The sequence below is a fragment of the Neomonachus schauinslandi genome, chromosome 11, assembly GCF_002201575.2.
Source record: "Neomonachus schauinslandi chromosome 11, ASM220157v2, whole genome shotgun sequence".
In the NCBI taxonomy this organism is placed as follows: Eukaryota; Metazoa; Chordata; class Mammalia; order Carnivora; family Phocidae; genus Neomonachus; species Neomonachus schauinslandi.
Genome location: NC_058413.1, coordinates 40,200,334 through 40,226,602, shown reverse-complemented (window position 1 = coordinate 40,226,602; position 26,269 = coordinate 40,200,334). Strand labels below are relative to the sequence as shown.

The 26,269-nt window shown below is 36.2% G+C and overlaps 1 protein-coding gene across 1 annotated transcript in view; it reads right to left on the bottom strand.

Moving 5' to 3' along the window:
- Positions 1–26,269, bottom strand: part of PIK3C2A (phosphatidylinositol-4-phosphate 3-kinase catalytic subunit type 2 alpha) — a 98,308-nt gene that overhangs the window by 31,449 nt on the left and 40,590 nt on the right. The window contains exons 4-15 of the mRNA XM_021685318.2: positions 21,306–21,463; positions 19,305–19,425; positions 18,435–18,546; positions 16,291–16,370; positions 16,097–16,160; positions 10,351–10,494; positions 9,144–9,192; positions 8,853–9,063; positions 6,998–7,120; positions 5,664–5,831; positions 881–992; positions 370–515 (exon numbers count right to left, since the gene is read on the bottom strand). Coding sequence (XP_021540993.1) covers positions 370–515; positions 881–992; positions 5,664–5,831; positions 6,998–7,120; positions 8,853–9,063; positions 9,144–9,192; positions 10,351–10,494; positions 16,097–16,160; positions 16,291–16,370; positions 18,435–18,546; positions 19,305–19,425; positions 21,306–21,463 — 1,488 coding nt within the window. The remainder of the gene's footprint in view (positions 1–369; positions 516–880; positions 993–5,663; positions 5,832–6,997; positions 7,121–8,852; positions 9,064–9,143; positions 9,193–10,350; positions 10,495–16,096; positions 16,161–16,290; positions 16,371–18,434; positions 18,547–19,304; positions 19,426–21,305; positions 21,464–26,269) is intronic.

Sequence of the window (26,269 nt, the reverse complement as noted above, 5' to 3'; positions counted from 1 at the left end):
GTGAGAGAGGGAACACAAGCAGGGGGAGTGGGAGAGGGAGAAGCAGGCTTCCCACTGAGCAGGGAGCCAAATGCGGGGCTCGATCCCAGGACCTTGGGATCACGACCTGAGCCGAAGGCAGACGCTTAATGACTGAGCCACCCAGGAGCCCCTTTGTTTGCCTTTTGATCATGTAAAAGTTTGACTTGTACAAATTTTGAAAGTTTTATGTAGTCATATGGCTTTTTTTATAGAATTAAAAAACAAATAGAAAACTTTCCATACCAAGATTACTAAATCATGAACTAAATCAGGGCATATAATAAACTATTAACTTGAGATTCACAATGTAAGAAATACCCAGGCAAAACAAAAATCAAAGGAGCATACCCAAGTGATGAGTCTCTATGAAGAATATCAAGAAGTTTCCCTTTTGTATCATTCCCCAATGTTTCTAAGTTGTGTTGCTGTATAATGCTTCTGTCAACTTGAGGAGTAGTATAAATGACATCAAATGTAGGAGAAGGAAAATCAACCTTAAAAATTTAACAGAGGTTGATCAGATTGCAGCTAAATAGTCCACATATCTACCACATTGTCTTTGAGAAAACTGATTCTTAGCCATCAGGGTGACTATTAGATTGAATATTGAATTAATGTCCTTTTGCTGAAAGTGATTACCATCACTGCTAATACACATATATTACATGGGATGGATACAAGTTCATTTTTTTGCTATTTCTCAGAAATAGGAAATGGTTTATTAACATTTAAATTGAAGACAGGTCCTAAGATCAAACAAGATCGATTAGGCTTCTTTAGTTAACAATCCAAATCATGGAATACATATACATCTTAAAAAGAAATTTCAACCTCCCCATGTATCAAGAAGTACCATTACCTGTAACACTATTCTTTCCATCACATACCCTTTTCTGGGTACTGTTCCGGGAACAGGATTTGTATGTGACGAAGTCCAAAGATACAGAAGCTTAGTTCCACATGTTAAAAACCTTCATGAATGTAGACAGAAGAATACTGTAGCTTTCATTTTATTTATTTTTGTAGTTTTCATTTTAAAAATTGCTTCAAAACTCACATCATACACACACACAAAACAAAAAATTCACATCACATGGTAATAAATTTGAAATGTTTTTCCAAACATTTATTAAGCATCCATTAGACAAAAAGAGACCCTCTCCATAGTGTATTAATACTTCAGGTAAATGTATTGAAGAGTGGGGGTTGGGACAAAGGGAGGGGAGAACGAAATAATATATCTTGGGAGGAATGGGGTTGAGGATAGAACACAAAAGGGTAAAGACTCAGAGTCACTTGTCCCCAAAGCAACTTTTAAAAGAGATCAAGAGTTGAACGCTCTTGCAACTGAGTTAGCAGGCGCCCCCACCCGCAAGCAACTTTTATAAATAGGAAGGTGAAGAACAGTCTTTGAAGATCATCTACAATGGAATACATCTCAAGGTAATAGTTTGGATTACATAACTCCTCAGTGACTTTCACCTTAAGAACAAACCACATGCCAAGGAAACCAATACCCACTTTATAGTAAAACACTAATCATTTCAGATGAGAAGTTGTATCTGTGCTCTAAACCAGGGGTCAGCAAGTCTTTTCTGTAAAGGGTCAGATGGCAAATATTTTGGGCTTTTTGGATCAATCTCTGTTGCAGACTCAACCCTGCTGTTATACTGCAAAATTAGCCATGAACAATACATAAATAAAGGTGTACTGTGTTCTAACAAAACTGTTACTTACAAAAAACAGGCAGTGCGCTGGAGTATGCTGACCTTTACCCTAGACTACCAATTTATGGTCTACTTAAATTAAAAACATTTATCAGTAAGACATTGATATATCTTTACACAGAATAAATTTCTGAAAAATAACATGAGATACATAAAAGCAGGAAACTATAAACTTCATCAAACTTTATTCATTTTATTCAAATAGCAAATAGCCTTTCCAAAACTAGACTCTAGTCTTAATGTTTTCTCTTGAAAGTTAACAGCCTTTAAATCTTCGACACATTATATTCTTTTCAGATCCACCCTCACCCCCAACTCGATTTTAAGGCAAATTCTGATATTATTTCATCTGTAAATACTTTTATATCTCTCTAAAAAAAGTTTTATTTTAAAATAAGTATACCACCATTATCACTCCTAAAATAATTAACAATAATTACTTAAAATCATCAGTTATCTAGTCAGTATTCAAATTTCCTGGATTGTCTCACAAATTTATTTACAGTTGGTTGTTCAAATAAAGATCCAAGCAACTTCCAACATTGCATTTGGTTGACGTCTTTCAAAGTATATTTTAATTTAAGGGCCTAACTGGAGGCCTGTCACCTGGTTTTGTAAATAAACTTTTATCAGAAGGAAGCCAGACTCATTTACATATTGATTATTGTTGCTTTTTGCCTTTGCTTTTGCATTTGTGAGAGAGATTACAGTTAACCCTTGAATAACACCCTTGAACTGCACAGGCCCACTTGTACAAGGGTTTTTTTGATACAGTACTATAAATGTATTTTCTTTTATGACTTTAATAACATCTTTTCTCTATCTCACATTATTATAAGAATACACTGTAATACATATTAATATACAAAATACGTGTTAATTAACTATGTGTTATCAATAAGGCTTCTGGTCAACAGCAGGCTAGTAGTTGAGTTTTTGGGGAGTCAAAGTTATTTGCATGTTTTTGACCGCATGGGGGGTTGGGTGGAGAGGAAAGGCACTGCTAACCCCCATGCTGTTCAAGCATCAACTGTATTATGACCTGCAAAGCCTAAACTACTATCTGGTCCCTCTTTACAGAAAAAGTTTGCTGACTCTTATTTTTACCTATACATTATTCCTCTCTTTTTTATCCCCGCCATTTGTTGAGGAAATCAGGTCTTTTGTTCTAAGAATTTTCTATATCCTGGATTTTACCGATTGCATTCCTCTAGTGTCATTTAGGATGTCCCTTTATCTCCTACATTTTCATAAAGTAGTAGTTAGATCTAGAGGCTTGATCTGATTCAGGTTTAGTTATCTGGCAAGAATACTTAATAAAGGTAGAATTGCATACTACTTCCTATTATATCAATCAAATAAAAAGGCACACTGTTTGGTTTCTCTCTCTTTCTGTGAAGTTAAGAGAATCAGTCTGTTTGGGCCCAGTCAGTCTAAACTACCCATTATAAAGTTCCAGAAAAGTTAATCACTTAATGGTGTTAAGCAAGCATTGATAATCACTGCTTAAATCAATGGTTTTCAACCAAGAGTGATTTTGCCCCCAGCAAGGTCTGGAGGCACTTTTGGTTGGTAACTAGGGGGTACTATTGGCAAATAGTGGGCAGAAGACAGGGATGCTGCCAAACATCCTACAATGCACAGGACAGTCTCCCACAGCAAAGAATGATCTGGCCCAAAATATCAGTAGTGCCAAGACTGAGGAACCCTGCCCAAATCTATTATTTCAGTAGGAGTTACAAAATTGTGATATTCTATCATTTCTTGAGAATCTATTAGCTGGAATTTTTCTATTAACTTTCTCACATCAATTATTTGGTAAGCCTGAGATACAACTGTAAAGGAAAGGCAGGTTAAATGCTTGATTCTGTTTATTTAAAAATGAGTTAAGAACTCATTTGTTATTGAGGCTGACTGAAATGCCTCTACGTTTTTTGGCTTCCCCCTGGGAGTGACTTCATCAGGTTGTATGCAGGTTGCACCTTAAACATAAATTATTTTTATTTTAAGATTTTATTTATTTGTTTGAGAGACAGCATGAGCGCAAGAGAGAGAGAGAGAGAGCATACAAGCAGAGGGAGAGGGAGAAGCAGGATCCCCTGCTATGCAGGGAAGCCCAACTCGAGGCTCCATCCCAGTACCATGGGATCATGACCTGAGCCAGACAGACACTTAACTGACTGAGCCACCCAGGTACCCCAACATAAGTTATTTTTAAAAAGAATTTCAAGATCGAGCCCCACACCAGGCTCCCTGCTCGGCAGGAAGCCTGCTTCTCCCTCTCCCACTCCCCCTGCTTGTGTTCCCTCTCTTGCTGTGTCTCTCTGTCAAACAAACAAACAAACAAATAAATAAATACATTTAAAAAAAGAATTTCAAGACCAGGATTTCTGATCACTATACTACAGTAAGCTAACTGAATTAAATCATTAACACTTTATATTAATGTTTAACCATCTTCCCTTTGAATATTTTTTGAATGCTAAGACCTAACATGACCTACCTAGATCAACTACACTACTTGGCAAAGTCTCAAGCTTAATGCCATCTGCTCACTGTTTTAACAGCAGAGTGCTGGATGCAAACTATTTGTCTAACAAAAGTCAACTGCCCTTCATCTTACTCTCTTGAATTTTTAAAGAGTGTTATATCATTCATCAAAAAAACCCAAAAAATAAACAAAAAACAACCCATTTATTACTAGACAATAAAAGTGGCAAAAAGTGATGGTACTTCTTTAATGAAGCAAAGATCCCTGGTTTTCAGAATTGCCTTATTTTTAAAAATTTATTTGAAGAGTGAGAGAGAGAGAGAGAGAGAAGGAGCAGGGGGAGGGGTAGAGGGAGAGGGAACAGCAGACTCCCCGCTGAGCAGGGGGCCTGAGGTGGGACTCCATCCTGGGACTCCGGGATCATGACCTGAGCTGAGGGCAGATGCTTAACTGACTGAGCTGAGCCACCCAGGTGCCCCAGAACAGACTTATTTATAAAAATTAATGATAATGATGCAATTACATTTAATTTTCTCACATAATTGTTCCCGGACACTAATTTATCACAATTGAGAACACAATTTCCCTCCTTCACATAGCATAGCATAAATGCTATGCGTTTGTCATCATAGTAATACTGTTATTAAACACAATAGGCTTCTTGACTGCAGAACTTTAGAGATACTTTAATATGCTAATGTGCTATCACTGGGCAAAATGTTACTGTGTACTGTATGAAACATATCTGGAGCTTATTCAATTGATTTTTTTTTTCCATTTAGATAGACGCTTGACAGTCTCATGGAACATACTACTATTTAAAACATAATTAAAATAGTCAGTTGAAAGGCCAGTTAGATTACACTACCCCAGTGGCTATTAGACACAAGGCTCAAAAGGAATTCCTTACCCCTAAAGATCAATAAGGTTTTGTACATGAGAGGCTTTTGGAGATTAAAGGCCAGGGGCCCACAGCAGTAAGGGTATATCAGTCAGGTAAAGAGAAGGAAATAAGGTATAGTTGTAGACTCTGAAACTGGAGAAGAATGGGGAAAAGTATGAGAAGAGGAAAAATGGTAATTGTTTTATTGGTATCAAGGAAACTTATAAGACCATGACTATTATGTCAATAACATAGTACTTTGCATAAATGACAGAAAGTGAACTGGCTGCTGCTTTTCTCCTGGAATAGTGAGTGGCAAACAATCCTCTAAATACCCAGATAGATATGTTCAAACTATAGCAAAATAACTTTGTGATTTCTTCTGATCTGTGTCTCTGAAATAACCTCCTTTTATCACACTGGAAAAACTGAGAAGCAAATTATCTCATATATGTCATTGTTCCCCACCCCATTCTCTAGCCAATTCTGATGTTGCAGATGTGTACACAGTAACTCACCATCACAATTCAGTAACACTTACCGTTTAAAGTCAAAAAGAGGTAAAGAAACTTTGCCCAAAGCTTCTGGCCCCTTTCTCTGCTTATTAGAATCAGGGGAACTTCCACTGCTCTGATTTAAAATTCCAAAAAGAGTAAGGTGAAGAAGTGATTCTAATGGCAATTGTGATATCTGGATGGGAAAAATGATTCTAAGGGGGGAAAAATGTATTAATAGAAAAAAACAAATTAGATCAAATATGAAATTTAACCATTTAATAAGACTGACAATTTTAGGTATTTCATTTGACTTACTAAAAAAATCTTTAATCCCAACTAACTTTTACTTAAGTAGCAAACTTGGCCAATACGTACTATAAAAAAATCTTAAATAAATTTCATTAAAATTTCAAATATGTAATATTTCTTAAGAAATTTCTTAGTGCCTTTACTCAAGACTTGATAATGTCAATTTCTAGGCAAAATAATAGTCATTTTTATTTCCTTTAGGGAAAACTAGATGAATGAGTATTTCTGATTCAGATACATATGTACATATATGTGTGTGTATATATATATGTATATGTGTGTATATATATGTGTGTGTATATATATACACACACACACATACACACAAGCAGACATATATGTTTATCTTTTTAAATTTTATTTTTAAGTCTGAAAGGATACATTGGGTCAAAAGTGGTCACTCTGAGGAGTCGTAAGACGGTAAGTGTTGGAAATAAAATGACACCCTTTTTACCCATACATATTTTTGTATTATTGTTTTCAAAGATGCATTATTTTTGTAATTTAAAAAGATAAAAGAAAAATAGGAAAACAATAAATGCAGAATAAAAAGTTCTGCAATTACATACCTGCCTAAATAGTGAAAGCATTCCCTTAGTTTATTTATTTATTTTTTTTTAGCATTCCCTTAGTTTAAAAACAGTATTTTAAAAATATTAACAGTGCAAAAAATATTGTACATGGATTTAATTTTCTAATGTTAACCAAGAACTACGCTTCATATATACAGTATTACAGAATAAATACTAAACTAAGCAATGTTATGAAAACCGTATTTCTATGGTTTGTATGTATAATTATATGTAAATTTACAGTTTCAACTTGACAAAGTCTAAGAATAATTAATGGCATGTTCTGTAATTTTAACAATATGTAATTTTTCAGAACAGTATTTCAGATTTTTAAATGAGAATTTGTCTCTTCTATAGAGTATCTAGAAGAGACCTTAAGATGTAAGAATTTAGTGGATTTTAATGGAAACTGTGATAAAAACAAAAACTAGGATGCATACATAGAAAAAAGTAAAGCAGGCATACTGAAAAAATAAAAAGCCAAAACTTTCACTTACAGTTCATCCCATTTAATAAGATAGAAGAAATTCTTATAAGTGCCAACCTTCTTTGATTGAATAGGTTTAAAAAGATCCTTTCCATTGTGAGACAGGGAACATATCAAGTAGTATTTTTCATAACTGAGAAAAGAAAGATTTTTTTAATTGGATAATACAAATTCGTTAACTAATACAAATGCATTTCATTAGCCATTCTTCTCTAAAAGTGACTATTATCTGAAATTATTTGGTCACCATTCATTTGAATTTTTGGAAAGCATCTGAAATTGAACTATTGCAAATTCTACAAAAATAAAAAAAAGTATAGCAGAGGGAGTACAGAAGGAAACATATATCCCCAGGTGCCAGTCTAAGGGGGCCATGCTAGAAACCTTATCACAATTTTGTGCTCACTTAGTTACTAGCTTTAGATTTTAGCTGAATGGCACTAAATAATTATTTATTTCTAGGTAAATTCTTAGAAGAAAAAGTACAAACATTATCTTCTGTAGGTGCTATTTTCCTTTGCTAAGTAACTGAGTCAGTTAAGCATATTAATGGTGCATGGGCCTGACTTGCACTGAGCCCGTCTTTCTAATCTATTAGGAGGCTTCTATCCATGGAATACATGCTGTTGTATTCTCATTAGACAGCAATGATTTAGCCCCTAATTGCCACAAGTACAGAGCTGGTTAGATACCGTCAGGCAATCTTGCAGGCTAGGAGCCTTAGGTTCAATAAAACTGTGTTCTCCTGGATTCGAACTTACTGCTAGGCTTACACATTAACCATTTTGTTCCTATATACAATCTATTAATCATTCGAAATATATTTTAAATCTGATCTCACTGGTTCACAAAACACCTCTAGCTAACTACTTGACTACTTTTCAACCTCATTCTATTTGTCCTTCTTTTCTTTAGCATTTTACTTTCTTTCCATCTTATCACTGCCGTTTTCTGTATTGTCTTCTACTAAGTATTTGTTTTCCATTAGTGTCCCCAAATTTGTGTGTGTATATGAAACTGTATGGAGGATGTGGAAGGTATTACCCCTGTAACATTTAAACGAATCAAATATCTTCACATAGTAGTAGTACCCATTTAAAGCCAAGTTCCAAGAGGGCAGAGATTTTTTTGTTGCCTTGTTTACTGCTGAATCCCTAGTATGAGGAACATTGCCCAAAGATGGTATTCAGTATTTATTAAATGAGTTAATATATCACTTTCAAGTAATTATGTATTTTATTATATTAATCTAAAGCTCAACTTAAGCAGAATTTATGTTCGGTAACTCTTCACTAGTCTTTATTTTACTTTATAGCATTAAGTTATTATGGAACTATTTCATTAAAAACATTCAGACTTTTCAGTTTATATGTCATTTCATAAACTGAAGTTGGCAAACTTTGTGGTATTGACAAAAAAATCAAAAAGGAAAAACCCATATTAAAAATTCAATAGAAAAAATATACTCTTGTAGACTTCAAAGCCTAGCAATCAGTAAACTGTAAACTATTAAAGAGGAAAAAAAAATGCGCTAGAGCCTAGTGCCATCACACTGTTTCAAATTACCCTCATTCTAAAGGAAAGGCTGAAAAACAGTCATAAATTGACTAATTTATTAATTAGCATTTGCCTTTATAAGTTTAAACATATATTTTCCTGCCTGTTTTTTGCATGTAGTGTGAGTGATATTTTTTATTGCAACAGCTTCAAACATCTCTGTAATTTTTATGAAAACCACAAAGGTATCTGGTGATTCTTATATCATCCATTTAAATATTAAGAGAACAGTGGATGGCTGACATTTTATAGAATTAGAACAGCTTCTGGGTAAAGTTGTACATATTCTGGTTTAAACAGTTACTTACTTTGATACCCAATTACTTGAAATTCCATGTGCAGCAAAAATTGTAAACTGAAGCTGTTCTGTTGTTGTCCACGCTTCCTTGATGTTCCTATTACTTTGGGCACAGTTTGCAGGACTCCTACCACAATTTGCATGGAGTCTGAGAAGATCATAAATTGCTGCAGTTAACTGGTCCATGCTTACTTGAACAGGATTTTCAGGATTTAGAGATCCTAGATTTAAAGAAATTGTTAATATAATTCCCTGAAAAACCAACAGTTATTGCTAAAATTTAAAGAACTTAAAGACATACCCCTAGATGAACTCTTACTAACATCTCCTTCTCCAGACAGTGAAGTCACCTGCATACACACATAGAAATTAGTCAGAAAATTGCCCATGATGTACTGAAATTAAAGGTAAAAATTAAATGCTATATAAGGAAACCTCCCAAAAATTTCTGTAGAATAAAACAAAACAAAAATGCAAGAAGAAAGTGAAAACCCCAAACCAAATAAAGATGATTTTTAGTTATCAAGAAAACCAGAATAACTGAAAATTAGTGCACAATATAGAAACTCAACAAAATCTGCCTCATGAAATCAGTCTAGTAATTAAGATTTGAAACCCAAAAGTGATAAATACACTAATATGATAGTTTATATTCTTAGTAATAGTTGCTTTACTATTAGTATAATATCTTTGGGGCGCCTGGGTGGCTCAGTCGGTTAAGCGTCCAGCTTAACCCCTGCCTCTCTCTCCCTCTCTTAGAAAAAAAAAAAGAAAAAAGAGAAGAGACCCAAATCTCTATATACCATATAGATAGCTTTATCCATTCATTCTCACAGAGAGCCTATCTCTTAGATATCTGTTGAAAGGCATACCATCAATATAACTTTTCCTTCCTTTAAATTTATTGTCTTGTAATATACCTTCTCTCATCCTTTCATCAGAGCTATGAACAACCCTATGAACAGAGGTACTTAAATCCCCATGGAAATACCATATGGAGAGCTTTTTACTAAAAGCAACAGTATGATATCAAGAAAGGACTCCCAATCTGGTTGTTTCTGAGGTAATAAGTCACTATTAGTGAGACTTCTGGGTATTTTCAAGAGGAAGAGGAATTCGCCAAGGCAGAACTTCTCCCATGGACAGTCATGGACGTTTCCATCCAGAAGGACAAGTGGTAACTATTACCACCCAGGTTCTGAAGCTCAGTATCCACCTTGAACCCTCCAACCAACTTTCTTATGCCACAATTCCTCCTCCACACATAAAAGGTTCACAGTTTGATATCCATGTATTCAGTATCAACCCTCACAAGCTCTTCCAAAGCAGCCCATTTCTTCTTAGGAGTTCCCAACTTTACCAAGTGACCAAATCAACTCAAAAGTGAAAGCCAAGGTTAAAATAATAACACTTTGTCTGGAAGAAGCAAAAATCTCCCAGTTTAAGTGATACTCACTGAAATACATATTTTCATTTAACAAAATGCTAATTACTGAAAGAATACTCACATCAGCACTTTTACTCCTCGGAAGATTAACTGCTCTCTTTAGCTTCTTTACTGATTCTGTAATGGCAAGAGTCTCTACACCATCTAAAGCGCTACAGATTTTTCTTACAGCTTTAATTACTTGATCTACTGCTCGGTGCTGGTTCTTTAAAAATAAAAAGTAGAAGTCAGAAATTAGACATTTTAGATGTGCTTAAGAACAGATATCCTTTCCTCTTTTGCGATGAATAAGAAATAACCTTTTCAATTATCTATTTTATTCTGAATAGGAAAAATCGGGTCTGATTTTTCACTTTGCCTGAGACAATTATTCATACACAAATGCCATTAATTTCATATTAGAATAATAAATTATTAACAAATTACTAAGTCATTAAAAAAAACTGGAGTTATTTTTTACTCTCATTTGAGATTAAGTTCCACATTAAAAACACCAATCCTGCCTGCCAAAAATTTGGTATCAAAAACCAAGTTCTTGGGGCACCTGGGTGGCTCAGTTGGTTAAGCGACTGCCTTCGGCTCAGGTCATGATCCTGGAGTCCCTGGATCGAGTCCCGCATTGGGCTCCCTGCTCAGCAAGGAACCTGCTTCTCCCTCTGACCCTCCCCCCTCTCATGTGCTCTCTCTCTCTCTTGTTCTCTCTGTCTCAAATAAAAAAAAAAAAAAACAAGTTCTTCAGAGGTTGGCCACATATTAATAACAATGGGCAACAGTTATTAGACGTAATCAACTTTTAAGCATCGTTTACATCTGTATAACCATCACTTTTTAAGTCTTGTCTGATGAAAAAACTTCCTTGAGGACAATTCCTCCACAGTATTCAACCACAGTTGATTTCACCATGTTTCAAAAATATACATGTACAAATATATTATAAAATCATTTACCTGATGAGAATATTTAAAACTTCCTCCCCATTCCTCCATCATCATTTTAAAGTATATGTCTCATTAAGAAACATTCTTACAGGGGCGCCTGGGTGGCTCAGCCATTAAGCGTCTGCCTTCAGCTCAGGTCATGATCCCAGAGTCCTGGGATCGAGCCCCGCATCGGGCTCCCAGCTCAGCGCGAAGCCTGCTTCTCCCTCTCCCACTCCCCCTGCTTGTGTTCCCTCTCTCGCTGTGTCTCTCTGTCACATAAATAAATAAAATCTTTAAAAAAAAAAAAAAAAAAGAAACATTCTTACATAATGAATTCATCAAACATTTAAGCCAAATTTATATGCCAAGTACTGTTAGAATGGGCTGAAACTTAGTACTGTACCATCCCTTAAAAATTTAAACTTTTCCACCCTTGAGGCTTGGCAACCATAATCTAAATGCTCCCTGTACCTTCATGCTTAAATGAAACTACCTCATTTTCTCAAACACCCAATTACCCTCCAGTCCTCAGGGCCTAACAGTCTATTTTCTAGCTCCCCATTTTTGCTTACATAACTTATATTTCTGCTTACTTTTACTCCTACACCTTCATGCAAAAACCTTTCCAATTTTGAGGCTCAGGTCCCCATCATTTTTTACATGCCAGTTATCAATTTATTGTCTATCAATTCCAAATCCACCCTTCTTTGCTCCACTTTGTGATACTGAAGCTAGACCTATAAACATTTCTCCTTTGCCAGCTGACACAATGTTAGGTTTTGTCAATAGAGGGCACCGAAGAGACACTCACGCAACAGCAGCATGAAGACACTTCTCATCAAGGTTCTAGTCCTCCATTTTTTACTTCAGCTTCAGATCCCAGTGATCCTCAAAGACCAGCTTCAGCTGCCCCCCCAGGCCATGGTCTCCCAATCCGACAACTCTATCAAGTTTCTTTGCTATAAGCAACCTATGTGTTCCTGTGATAGCCAAACCTTCTTAGAAGAGGCTGGGTTTCAGCCCGAGGTTGGAGGGGAGGTTCTATCATAACTCCTTAGAATTCCTTCACTATCCATTGTTCCTCCACCTAGAGTTAACAGCTGCTTTACCACACCTATTACTTCTGGACCCCTCAGAACATGATTGGCAAACTTTTTAAAGGACAGAGAGTAAACATTTTAAGCTTTTTGGGCCATACAGTCTCTGTCACAATTCAACTCTGCTATTATGGTGTGAAACAGATACAGATAAAATGTGAACCAATGAGCATGGCTGTGTTCCAATAAAACTTTATTTACAAAAATAGGCAATAGGCCAGATTTAGCATGCAAGCCATAATATGCCAAACCCTGCCTTAGAATCCTTTCTTACCCTTTATAGTAATTAACTACCTTTTACTAATTAATGACTCTTTAAATTTCCCTGTTCTATACTCACCTTTCTACCCTATATCCTATAATAAGCTTCAGTTATATAAATGTCCATGTGGAAAATTCATAGCATCTTCAACCCCAAAACTATACCCTATGAGAATATTAACTACAATATCATACTCTTAGCACAATCTCCTTTGTTCTCACACATTCATTCTGACTAAACTAAGTCTTTGAGCTCAGATTCTATTCTCTGCCTCTTCTACCAGGTAGTTGAATACTTTCAAAGAAAATCTCAGAGCTGTACAGATTCAACATTCCCTAATTTCAGCAGGAACCTGCATGCCACTTAACATTCCTTTTACTTGTTCTTGGTCAAGTCTCTTTCCCATTCTTTTTAGAATATGAGGCCAAACCATTATTCCTTGGCTCAAAACCTTTGCTGCTACCCTAACTTCATTTTAGTAAAATAACACCTTATCTCTAGAAAATTAAGGCCAGTCGGAATCAAAACTTCTGCAACTTCCTGACCTCCCCTAAAACCTAATTAAAATGTACAAAGACTTCTACATGAATGTTTATAGCAGGATTACTCATAATAACTAAAAACTGTAAACTGTCAAAATGTCCATTATTTGGTGACCAGATAAACAAAATATGGCATATCCATACAATGGAATTATTTAGCAATAAAAAAAGTATCAAATTGTGGATACACACTACAACTTATATACAACATGGACAGAGCTTAAAGACAGTATGGTATGTGAAAAAAAATCAGATGTAAAAGATTCCATAGGGTATGATTCCATTGACATGAAATCTCCATTAAAGGCAAATCTATCAAGCTGGGAACCAGATCAGGCATTATCTGGGGGTGGGTCTGGGAATGGGGAATGACTGCAAAGTAGCAAATGGAAACTTTTGGGAGTGATGAAAATGTTCTAAAGAACTGGATTGTGGGGATAATTATACAAATCTATGCATTTACTAAAAGAAATCACTGATTTATATACATCCAATGGGTACATTTTATGGTATATAAATTATACCACAATAAAGCTATAAAAAATGTGGGTAATAAATGATAGTCACTATTTTAAAAAATTTATTTTTAGTCACTATTTCAGATAAGATGGTCATGAAGACATCTGTGATAAGACATTTGAGTGTAGACCTTAATAAACTGAAGGGTAAGCCATGCAAATATCTGGGGGAAGAGCATTAAAAGTAAAGGGAACAGGGCGCCTGGGCGGCTCAGTTGGTTAAGCGACTGCCTTCGCTCAGGTCATGATCCTGGAGTCCCGGGATCGAGTCCCACATCAGGCTCCCTGCTCAGCAGGGAGTCTGCTTCTCCCTCTGACCCTCCTCCCTCTCATGCTCTCTGTCTCTCATTCTCTCTCTCGCAAATAAATAAAAAATAAAAAATAAAAAAAAAAGTAAAGGGAACAAAGAGGCGCCTGGGTGGCTCAGTAGGTTAAGTCCGGTTAAGTCAGACTCCTGACTTCATCTGACTATTTGACTTCAGCGCAGGTCATGATCTCAGGGTTGTGAGATCAAGTCCTGCATCTGGCTCTGCCTACTTAACATTGCTATTAAGGTGAATAAAAGTCGGGTGCCTGGGTGGCTCAGATGGTTAAGCGTCTGCCTTCGGCTCAGGTCATGATCCCAGGGTCCTGGGATCGAGTCCCGCATCGGTCTCCCTGCTCGGCGGGGAGCCTGCTTCTCCCTCTGCCTCTCTCTCTCTCTGTCTCTTATGAATAAATAAATAAAATCTTAAAAAAAAAAAAAAGGTGAATAAAAGTCATCACAAAGATAAAGTCCAAAATTAAGTTCCATATCTTCCACCCAAATCTGCTCCTCTCTTGGTTTCTCCCTCTCCCACCCCTCTTTCCCCCACCCACCCTCTGCAGCTAGCAAAACATTTTCCTAATTGATTTGTTTCCATTCTCTCCCCGCTTCTTCACTCTAGTCTAGCTAGAAAGACAGACCTTATATATACCAGGCACCCTCCTCCTCCCCTAGATAACCAGATAGCTTCTTTCTCTCCTTCAGTTCTTTGCTCAAATTCATCTTCTCAATGAGGTCTTCTCTGAATAAAATGTTGAAACTGCAACATTACCCTCCTTTATTTTTCTCTGTAGTGCTTACTATCTGATGTAGCATATGTTTTGCTAGTTTTATTGCCTGTCTCATCCAACTGGAGTGTTAACTAAGAGCTGGGATTACAGTTTCATTTGCTCACTGACATATCCTCAGCACCTACAACAGGCCTCACAATGAAGAGATATTCAGCAAATATTTATTGAATAAATATGTCTATATGCTGACAAGAATGCATTAGTAGCTAGAAATTTGAGAGTCATCCTATACTATTTCTTCTCTTATATCTCATTACTTACAAAATCTTACCAATTTTATCTCCTAAATATTGTTAATCAGATCCCTCCTTCTTGCCTTGGCCACTCATTATCTTTCACGTGGACTACTATAAAAAACCTTCCTAAGTAGTCTCCCTGAAACCAATCCTGCCAGAACTAAATCTAACTTCCACAGTATGGCCAGAGTGATTTCAAAGCTTAAGACTAAACAAGTCACCCACCCCATCCCACCCCCTAACCTCAGCTAAAAATATCTTAAATGCCTAGAGCAGGGGTCAGCAAACCTTCTCTATAAAATAGCAAATAGTAAATTGTTCAGGTTTTGCACAATATACAGTATCTGTCCCAACTACTCAACTCTAGTATTAGAGCACAAATGCGGTCACAGAAAATATGTAAACTAATGGGTGTGTCTGTGTTCCAAAATCGGCCCTCTAATCTAGAGGACAGAGTAAAAGTTTACATGGATTATAAGGTGGTAACTTATATCTGGTATCTCCAGCGTCCTCTCCCAATCTTCCTGTCACACACTGTGCTCTATTACAGAAGTGCATATATTTCCACATAGGTATCACGCCTGTGTGCTTTTGTTCACATGCCCTTCCCAACTATCTTCTAGCTAACCCATACTGTTGACTTGGCTCAGGTAAACTCCCTTCCTAGAGACTTTCCATGAACTCTCAAGTTGGAAGAAGTGCCCTTCTTTGATGTCCCAAAGAACCCAATGTATACCTCTATACTACATTTACTATACTATATTGAAATTTGGTTTAAATCCATCACTAGTTTTAAGTTCTTGGCAAGTGGGGACTAGGTCTTTCATTTTCATAACTCCAGCATCTAGCATATAGTAAACTATAGTAAACATATAGTAAATCCGTTAATGCTTTTTTGAATTGAACTAAAGGCTCCTCTTAGTAATAAAGCTTTAGTGAAGTGAAGTGCTGACTCAGGCAATATTGAGAATTTTGGTTAACAAGATGGGTCAGAAAAAAAGTCATCAAACATCAACATCAAGAATATAGTTTAAATCATCCTTCTAAAATATTTCCTCGAACACCACACTAATATTTAAGATAGAAAAAAGACAAGAATCCTTAAGTCATCATGCCAAAATGTGAATTAAGACTTACTTCAATTTGAAGAGCCAGTTCCACTTGGTTGTGATAAGAATCTAAAAGTTCATCAACAGGGTATCTGAAATAAAGAACAGTTATTATGACTGAAGGATACTATACACAAATGAGTGTTTTATTCACCAAAATGAAGGTATTCACATCCAAAAGCAAAGTTTGAAAACCTGGAATTAATGCTTTAGATGCCACACCTTGTCAAGACTTCTTTATAAGGTTTTTCCATTTGATGCAAGTGTTTGTTTAAATCCACAGGTGTTTTATCATCTTCTGCCTAAAAAAACATATGTATACACACATTTTTAGCAAAAAAATAAAATCCATTCTTTGGTCTTTCTATTGCCAAATTAAATATGGTTAAGCGTATGATAAATTCTTGAAACTAAAGTGATTTTTCAGAACAGAGGCTAAAATATTATCAAAATTAAATACTATTTATAACTGAGGAAAAAAGTAAATCAATATTCTGAAAAATTTTATAAATAAAAAAACATAAATGCTTTTAAGTCTAGTTTCTTTTTTTTTTTTTTTTAATTTATTTATTTATTTCAGAGAGAGAATGAGAGAGAGCACATGAGAGGGGGGAGGGGCAGAGGGAGAAGCAGGCTCCCCGCCGAGCAGGGAACCCGATGCGGGACTCGATCCAGGGACTCCAGGATCATGACCCGAGCCGAAGGCAGTCGCCCAACCAACTGAGCCACCCAGGCGCCCTTAAGTCTAGTTTCTGATATATAAGTAGCTCCCAAAGTAATAACTACTGCTGTTCTATAAGGAAAGAACAGAGAGCTTTAAAAAACAAAACAATTTTTATTTATTTTTATTTTTTAAAAAAATTTTACTTATTTGAGAGAGAGAGAGCACAGCTGGGGGAGAGGCAGAGGGAGAGGGAGAAGCAGACTCCTCGTTGAGCAGGTAGCCCGATGTGGGGCTCGATCCCAGGACCCTGGGATCATGACCTGAGCTGAACGCAGCCACTTAACCGACTGAGCCACCCAGGCGTTCCAAAACAAAACACTTTTAAAGATGGCTGGCAGCTAAATGAGAACGTTGGTGAGGTTGGAGCAGATGGGGAAGAGATCATCTGAATGTCTGCATTATTTTTCTAATGATAATCAAATGTCCCCCAACCTTACCCCCAATAAACAAGGTACTTCTCTTCTACCATACTTAGTATGTAAATATATTCTACCATATATCTACTACCATACTTAGTATGTAAATATATTCAAAAACATCATTCCTTAAAAAACTGAAGAGAAGTCACTAAAGATTGCTAAAATGTACTGAATTTCATGAAATAGTTTTCACCCAAGTGAAATAAATTCTATGAAACATAGGAGCAAAACCTAAGAAAATAAAGTAGAAATGACTGCTATTTTTCCATCCAAGTTCTACCAAATGAAGAATAAAGATTAAAATTTATCAAGTGTTCATACAGTAATAAAACAGCCTAATTTCCTGCATTCTAATTTGCTTTAACTTCAAAAGAAAGTACCGTATTTTATTTTTATTTTTTTAAGATTTTATTTTATTTATTTGAGACAGAGAGATAGAGAGAGAGCACAAGAGGGCATAGGGTGAAAGGGAGAAGCAGACTCCCTGAGAGCAGGGAGCCCGATACGGGACTCAATCCCAGGACTCCGGGATCATGACCCGAGCTGAAGGCAGTCGCTTAAGCAACTGAGCCACCCAGGTGCCTGAAAGTACTGTATTTTAAAAAGAGAAGGGGCGCCTGGGTGGCTCAGTTGGTTAAGCAACTGCGTTCGGCTCAGGTCATGATCCTGGAGTCCCGGGATCGAGTCCCCACATCGGGCTCCCTGCTCGGCAGGGAGTCTGCTTCTCCCTCTGACCCTCCCCCCTCTCATGCTCTCTAATAAATAAATAAAATCTTAAAAAAAATAAAATAAAAAGAGAAGTAGTTTTCATTTGGTGCAGAATAATGTATTTTTCTCAGTTTGATGCAAAAGTCAATGTGGATCTTTTCTTCCCCCAAACCATATTTAGTATTCAAAATCTTTCCTCCTTCCTCATTTCTCTTTGACTGACCCCAGTGTTTTCATTCTTGTGTAAAACCATTACAAATCAAACTTTTATTTCCTCCACTTTGATTTTCAAATATGCCTCCAGCTCAGAGTAGTATGTTACTTAAGACTCCATGATTGAAAAGCTCCTCCCATCTGCTTTAAAACCCTTGTTGTGGACAGAATTAGTTCTTCATTCCAATCCATTCACCAGTCCAACCCAGATATCTTAGAGAATGTACAAACTGCAAATTGGCTAATTAGCAGAATTACTCAGATTCAACCAAATGCAATTCAGTTATAAGGTACATACTTACTGTTCGGGCCAGATTTTGGCACATTGCGCTGAAGGTCAAAAGTTGTAGTTTAATCTCTGTGTCCCATTTTCGGCAGTTTTGAATATATTCATGACTTCCAAGGCAATAGTTACTATTAAAATATATTAATTATTCATCAATGTTATTCTCAAACTAGAAATTACAGAGGTAAGAGTAAAATATAACTTGTATCTGCATCAGAAATTGAAGAGAATGGTAAAATGTAGAGATAGTTTTTTAACCAAGTGTGGGCACTTAAATAAAAGAATAATTCTACATGAGAAGAGTCACAGCACAGAAGAAAGAAGATGAAGATGAAACAGAAAATAAGAAAAATAAGGGCAGGGCATTTTAAGTAACCTAAAATAATGAAATCCATAAAATAACTAGACTAAAAGCTAGATACAATAAATTATCTGGTTCAGAAAAAAATTATAATGATTATTTCAGGCAATTAAAAGGAAGTCACAGCTGACCACTGTGTGAAAAGTAATAGTATAAAAAAAAAAAAAGAAAGAAAATAGTACATGCTACAAAAGGAAAATGGAGTCTATAATGATGTGACTATCGACTCTTAGCAGAAAGAAAAAAGCCATTAAATTCACTTACCAACCAATTACCCACCATTCTTCCCATTTAAGACTATAAGCTTAAGGGCAATACGACTTCTTATTTATGTCTGATAACCCTCCACTGACTTAAACACATCTTAAAACAAAGTATATCTCAATATAAGCTTATTGATCAATGAATCAATTTAGTAGGACCCAATGTAGTCTTAGATTACAAATTTAACTTGAAATTTTTCTCATTTAACTCCTTAAAATTAAATTTCTGAAGATGTTGCTTAGTAGTTAAACGAATACTTACTTCTGCAGCACTTCCTCTTGACCACAAACTTTCAGAACATAGCTGCCAACATCTACTTGATTCAAGTCATCATGTACCCAGCAAAGGGCTTGCATTATAATGATTTCTACAGTAGAACTCACTGTAAAAGAGGCATCATTTTCATTTTGCTCATTTCACTCTATACACTTACTGAGAATGTAATTCTTATCATTTAAGAGTGTACTATACAACAGAAATATAATGTAGGTCACATACAGAATTTAAGATTTTCTACTAGCCAGATTAAAAATAGTAAAAAGAAACAAGTGAAGCTAATTTCAACATGTTTTATTTAACCTAATAAATCCAAAATGTCACTGCAACATATAACCAGCATTTTAAAATTACCAATGACACATCTTATTTCTTTTCAAATTGGTCCTTGAAATCCACTGTGTATTTTACACGTACAACACATCTCACTCTATATTAGCCACATTTCGAGTACTCAATAGCCACATTGGGCTAGTGATTACTGTCTTAGATAGGGCAGATCTAAGCTACGAAAGCCACCTCCCTATTGGAGTCTTCTTCCAAAAAGGTTGACATTTAGCAGTATCTAGCAAACGATGATTTAAACCAAATCATAAGGGAAAAAAAATCATTTTAAATGTTTGACATGTTCCTGATAAATTTTCCAATGAAGACTAAAAATACAGCAAGTAGGAAGTATTGTTCAATTATCATTCTTGACAATAGCTGGATACTAAGATTACAACACATTTAGAAAACTTAAAGTAACCTCTTAATCTATTTCGTACTTAGAGCTCCTATGTTCAATTTAGAAGACATTACTAAGTTCAGACTTCATGAAAATCAACAGATTGGCAGAAAAGGCCGTAAAATATCCAATGCAATGGGTACATTTCTGAACAGTCAATTGTATGGTAACATTTATCATTTGGACACACTTCTGCCATAATATGGTTACGTTTCTTAACAGAGATGTGCATTGTAAATGTACACATTTATGAAGAACCAAACAACAGGCATTTTGAGATATTTTCTCGAAAAGTAATCATATCTTGATAAATCAAGTCAAAATTTGATACAAATTAAAACATCTGTCATCAATGCTTACTATTTCTATCAAGGGGCCTACTGACCTTTCTTTACTTCAATTTTAGTAGTAATTCTTACAACATATGGGTTTTAAATAATTCCCCAAATCAAAATTTAAAGTATGCTTTATAAGAATAGTTCTTCCTTTAGAAACTAAAAGAATGATTGTTATAGTTGGCTAACATTTTTGTTTCAGATTCATATTTTTTTCAAAGAGCCTTGAAAAGTGCAAAGCTACAAGAAAGTATCCAAATATTGGACATATTCCTAGTCATAACCATTACAGAAAAAAATGGCATCATTTTTAGGTCAAAGTACTGTAGAAATAGAGGCTCTTATTCTACTGTTGGAATCCCATTAAAACAATATACGTCATGAGACTCAATAAACTATGACAAAAAATTTCCTACAGACTTAAGGATACATTTCTAGAAAGGATATCCACACCAAATTTGGAAGAGAGAGTTAGAACCAAAGGAGAATTATCTTCTTTGAGGAGCTTAGCAAAATACCTGGAATTTCAATTTCACTGACAGCTCTTTATAAACAAGCATTCTTTTTGCCATAAAATGAAAAAAAAAAAAAAAGCATTGGACTATAATTAGCCTTTCAATCTCATGCTTTGGGACCTTGGCCAAGGGCCATCAATTAATCAAAACTACTCAGCATTTTTCAGAGAAATATGCAGTAATAAAGGTAAACTATTTTCCCACTAGTCCTAACCAGAAAATTATCCAAATGAATGCCAATTTTTTGAAAAGGGTAACTAATGAATGTTAAGTATTTTACCACACACACAACACAAAATTTTTAAAAAGGATACCTAATGGTAACAGGGTCAAGAATGATTAAAATTAACATTTTAAACATTTCTCCCTATCAGAGCAAAACAAGATCGTTGGGAAACTATCAACCTACCATCACATGTAAAAGTAACTGGCAACTGAAATCCTTCAATTTCAATGGAGACCTTCACGCTAGCATTTTCTCCACATATGTTTCTTTGTACTGTAACTGGACTTAACAAATAGCCTGGATTTGTGCAGTGATTAGTATATGGAAAGTTGGTCTTCAATCTGTTCACAAGAAAGAAGGAATAAAAAAAATTTTTAAAGCTGCATTTGAGAGCCCTAAACAAAACTTTGCATGCTTACAGCCATTCAGTTCTGTGTCTTTGTTCAATTCTAGAGCAGCTCTTGAGAACTGTAATGAATGGACCCCAGTCAAACTCCAAATACCAGCATTTGCCTTTTATTTATTTATTTATTTTTAAGATTTTTATTTATTTGATAGAGAGAGACACAGGGAGAGAAGGAACACAAGCAGAGGGGGTGGGAGAGGGAGAAGCAGGCTTCCCACTGAGCAGGGAGCCCGATGCGGGGCTCGATCCCAGGACCCCAGGATCACGACCTGAGCCCAAGGCAGATGCTTAACGACTGAGCCACCCAGGCACCCCCAGCATTTGCCTTTTAGATAAAAGGAATCCAAGAAAAGAGATTAAGTACTGCCAGGATATCTGTGGTAACATTATCAACATTAACCAGGCATACACTGGATACAAGGCATTAAATGAGGTTTTCTGCTTCAGATTTTTTGGCTATACAGTATCATTACACAAAATGTATACTTTTAATGAATCCACTGAGAGTATAGGCAAAGTAACCTTCAACTGCAATTGTGAGAGGGACAAAAAGTCTGTTGTCTTTTAAAAATCTTTTCCTTAGAGTCTTTTCCCTACATTTTGGGGGCAGAGGGTTGTTAGACAACAATAAAAAATCATTACCAGTTTTTACAGTGCTATAGGCCTTTATTGTCTCAAAGTGATTCTAAAACTTAGGGAATGGCAAGAATTGCCTGTGAAGGTATTCACAGGAACAACACAGTTGGTAAATTGAAATACAGGAGTACGGTATATATGGCTCTTCTCCAGACAGCACTTCTGTTACCAGAAAACAAAGGAAAATTTGATGCCTTATTTAAACTTGTAGCCTTCCTTTAACTGACTTTTTTCTGGAGGTTAGAAGACAAGGATCAAATCCTCCTATCTGCTTTTCATAGGAATATAAATGGAATGAATGCTTGAAGTGTTGTATATTTGCTTCTGTAGAGATTAAAATAATCAAGTCACAGGAATAGAATAAAATAGTTTGAGTTGACAAAAAGAAAAGGATCAGGAGAGGGACACCTGGGGGGCTCAGTTGGTTAAGTGTGTGACTTTTGGTTTCAGCTCAGGTCATGATCTCAGGGTCCTGAGATTAAGCCTCTCGACCAGCTCCATGCTGAGCATGGAGTGTGCTTGAGATTCTTTCCCCCATCCTATCCCTCCCCCTCTATTCTTCCCCCTGCTTGAGCTCTCTCTCTCTCTAAAATAAATAAAATCTTGGGATGCCTGGGTGGCTCAGTCAGTTAAGTGTCTGCCTTCAGCTCAGGTCATGATCCCAGGGTCCTGGGATTGAGCCCCTCATCAGGCTCCCTCTCTCCCCTGCTCATGTTCTAGCTCTCGCTAACTCTTTCTCAAATAAATAAATAAATAAAATCGTAAAAAAAAAAAAAAAAAAAAAAACCTGCTGGGGCCCCTGGGTGGCTCACTTGGTTAAGCGTCTGACTTTTGGTTTCAGCTCAGGTCACGATCTCAGGGTCCTGAGATTAAGCCCCTCGACCGGCTCGGCTCCATGCTGAGCATGGGGTGTGCTTGCACTCTTTCTAAAGTAAATAAGATTTTGGGACGCCTGGGTGGCTCAGTTAGTTAAGTGTTTTGTTTGCCTTCGGCTCGGGTCATGATCTCAGGGTCCTGGGATCAAGCCCCGTATTGGGCTTCCTGCTCAGGGGGAGTGTGCTTCCCCCTCTCCCTCTGGCCCACTGCTTGTTTCTCTCTCTTTTGCTCTCCCAAATAAGTAAAATCTTAAGAAAAAAACTAATATAAGTAATAAGCTTACACTGATATTGGAAATGCACCTTTATACATGGACACAGTATCTGCAGATATTTGATTGTTTTCAAATTTACCCCTCCATAACATAATACCAAGACCTTTATTGGACCTTGCCTAAGATTCTTGTTTCTTATTTACTAGATATTCTCTTGTTTTCTACAGTATAAAATAGATGCTCATAGCAAATCACATAATTAACTAATCCAGGAAATATTAGAGACTTTTGTCTATATCCAAGCAAGATTTCAAGTTTCAGAAATCCTTAAAGATGATGAAAGGACAATCAAATTCCTGATAATAGCTCAGAAAAATAGTTCAAGAATTTAATTAGACAAAATTTCCAGTGATAAAAGTTATATTCAATGAACTTGATTTGGTAGGGGGGAACCCTTCATTTCCTTTCCTTAAAGTGAGTCCTTTTTTGAATACATGCACCCCAATGTTTATAGCAGCATTATCTATAATAGCCAAATTATAGAAACAGCTCAAGTGTCCACTGATACTTATATATATATGTGTATATATATGTATATATATACACACACACATACATACATAGTTATATATACATATATATATAATGGAATACTGGAATATATAATGGAATATTACTCAGCCATAACAAAGAATAAAAGCTTGCCATTTGCAATGACATGGATGGAGCTGGAGAGTACTATGCTTAGAGAAATAAGTCAAAAAAGACAAATACCATGATTTCACTCATATGTGGAATTTAAGAAACAAATAAATAGGGGAGGGGAAGAGAGAAAGGCAAACCAAGAAACAGACTCTTTTTTCTTTATGTAGGTTCCATGCCCAGCATGAAGCCTAGCATGGAGTTTGAACTCATGACCCTGAGATCCAGACCTGAGCTGAGATCATGTCAGACCCTTAACTGACTGAGCCACCCATGTGTCCCCAAGAAACAGACTCTTAACTATACAGAACAAAGTGATGGTTACTAAGAGGAGGTGGGTGAGGGAATGGGTTAAATAGGTGATGGGAATTAAGGAGTGCACTTACTGTGACGAGCACAGGTGATACATGGAAGTGTTGCATCACTATATTGTACACCTGAAACTAGTATTGTACCTATATGTTAACTAACTGGAATTTATTTTTTTTTTAAAGATTTTATTTATTTGACAGAGAGAGACACAGCAAGAGGAAACACAAGCAGGGGAAGTGGGAGAGGGAGAAGCAGGCTTCCCACTGAGCAGGGAGCCCGATGCGGGGCTTGATCCCAGGACCCTGGGATCATGACCTGAGCCGAAGGCAGACGCTTTAACGACTGAGCCATCCAGGCAGCCCCATTTTAGCCCTTTAAACTAAAAGAGACTCTTGAGATCACTAATCCAACTCCCTAATTTCACACAAGAAAAAAAAAATGTATCAGTCTGTTACACAAGTAATCTTAATTGTAAACAAATACCTGACAAATCTTTCATAGCTGAGTTAAAATGACTAAATGAATCATTTTAGGAGATTTCAAAACGTAAGGAGTTTAAGGAGTAAGAGTGTAAATTCCAGTGCAGAAATGACCATACTGGAAAAAACAGAGCCATTAATTTCTTCAAGGGACACCTCCTGACCCCAATCTCCAAAGTCACACGGGAAAACAGGAGCCTAGAACATGGCTTCAAAAACACCTCTGTTTCTTACTTCTCTGAAATATTTGTTGCAATCACTCTCTACTAATGGAAATAAAATTACAAAAAGAAGACATTCTCTCCTTAGTTCATCTGGGGTTTCAGATTACGTAAGCCACTGTGTGCATAAATAAAAATAATCATTTTAACTTAGTGGCAGAGTCTGTAAATAACTCTAAGATTCAAATGGGGAGAAAAGGTAGATATCAGCCTTATTTCTCCACCTGCAAAGCTTAAATGCCATAGTCACTCAACACAGTCTAACAGAAAGCATATAGGGCTTATTTAGGGAGAAAACTGAAGGAACTACATAAACACGTAACAGATTACTTCCAAACAATTAAGGCAAAAGAGTATTTCCAAATTATTAACCACACACACACGGTATAATCACATGAAGGCATAGGTAACTTATAATACACGTAATTTGAATACTAAGTCACCTAAATGTCTCTTCCATCTTAAATGCCTGCTGAAAAACCGGATTTTAAAAATCCAGTTAAGATAAACTTTGCAGGAAAGAAAAAGTGGCTCTACTGATATTTTTCTTCTTTTTCTCCCCTAAGGTATTCTGAAGAAAAGAAATGCTGGTTAAGAGGTAACAAAGACAGAATTTTAATGAAATACTACCAAAAGTCTAGAAAATCTAGTTAATAAGCTCCTTAAACATTAAAATGATGTATATACTCAAAAATGATTTGGGAACCCCAAACTCTGTTTTGCTTAAAGCAGACCACACTGAGGAAAATAGTGAATTCAGAATAAATCCCTCAGTAGTGATATACTCTCTTTTGATAATAGATTTCAACCCCTTGGCCACAATGTTTGTTATTCCACTCTTTCCTTCCGTGGGATTTTTGTATCTGGTGCGGGCTAAGAGGACTCCCTTTCCTCTCTGATAGCAAGACCATTAGAATATGAAGTCTAAGCTATCAGTGGCTATATTCCCTGCCTTCAAAACCCCATCTGCAGTAGTAGAAAATGAAGCCAACATGCAGGAAGGAAGGGCAGGAAGAAGGAAAGGATGAAAATGGGAAAGGGGAATGCAAAGGGAGGAGGGATCAATTCAAGTGTGTGAATTCCAAGATCTTGCTGTCACTGAGTTCTGCTCCATCCTTCCTCTTTTTGCTATAGGGGTTTATGAATCAATATATGACTGTTCTTGATTTAAGCTCGTTTAAGATGGGTTTCTAGCACTCACAACAGAAGTCCAGACTAATACAGTGATACAATGGAAAGAAAACACACTGAATCAGAAGCAAAGGAGACCTGGCTCTCTATGCTGCTGGCTAGCTGAGTAA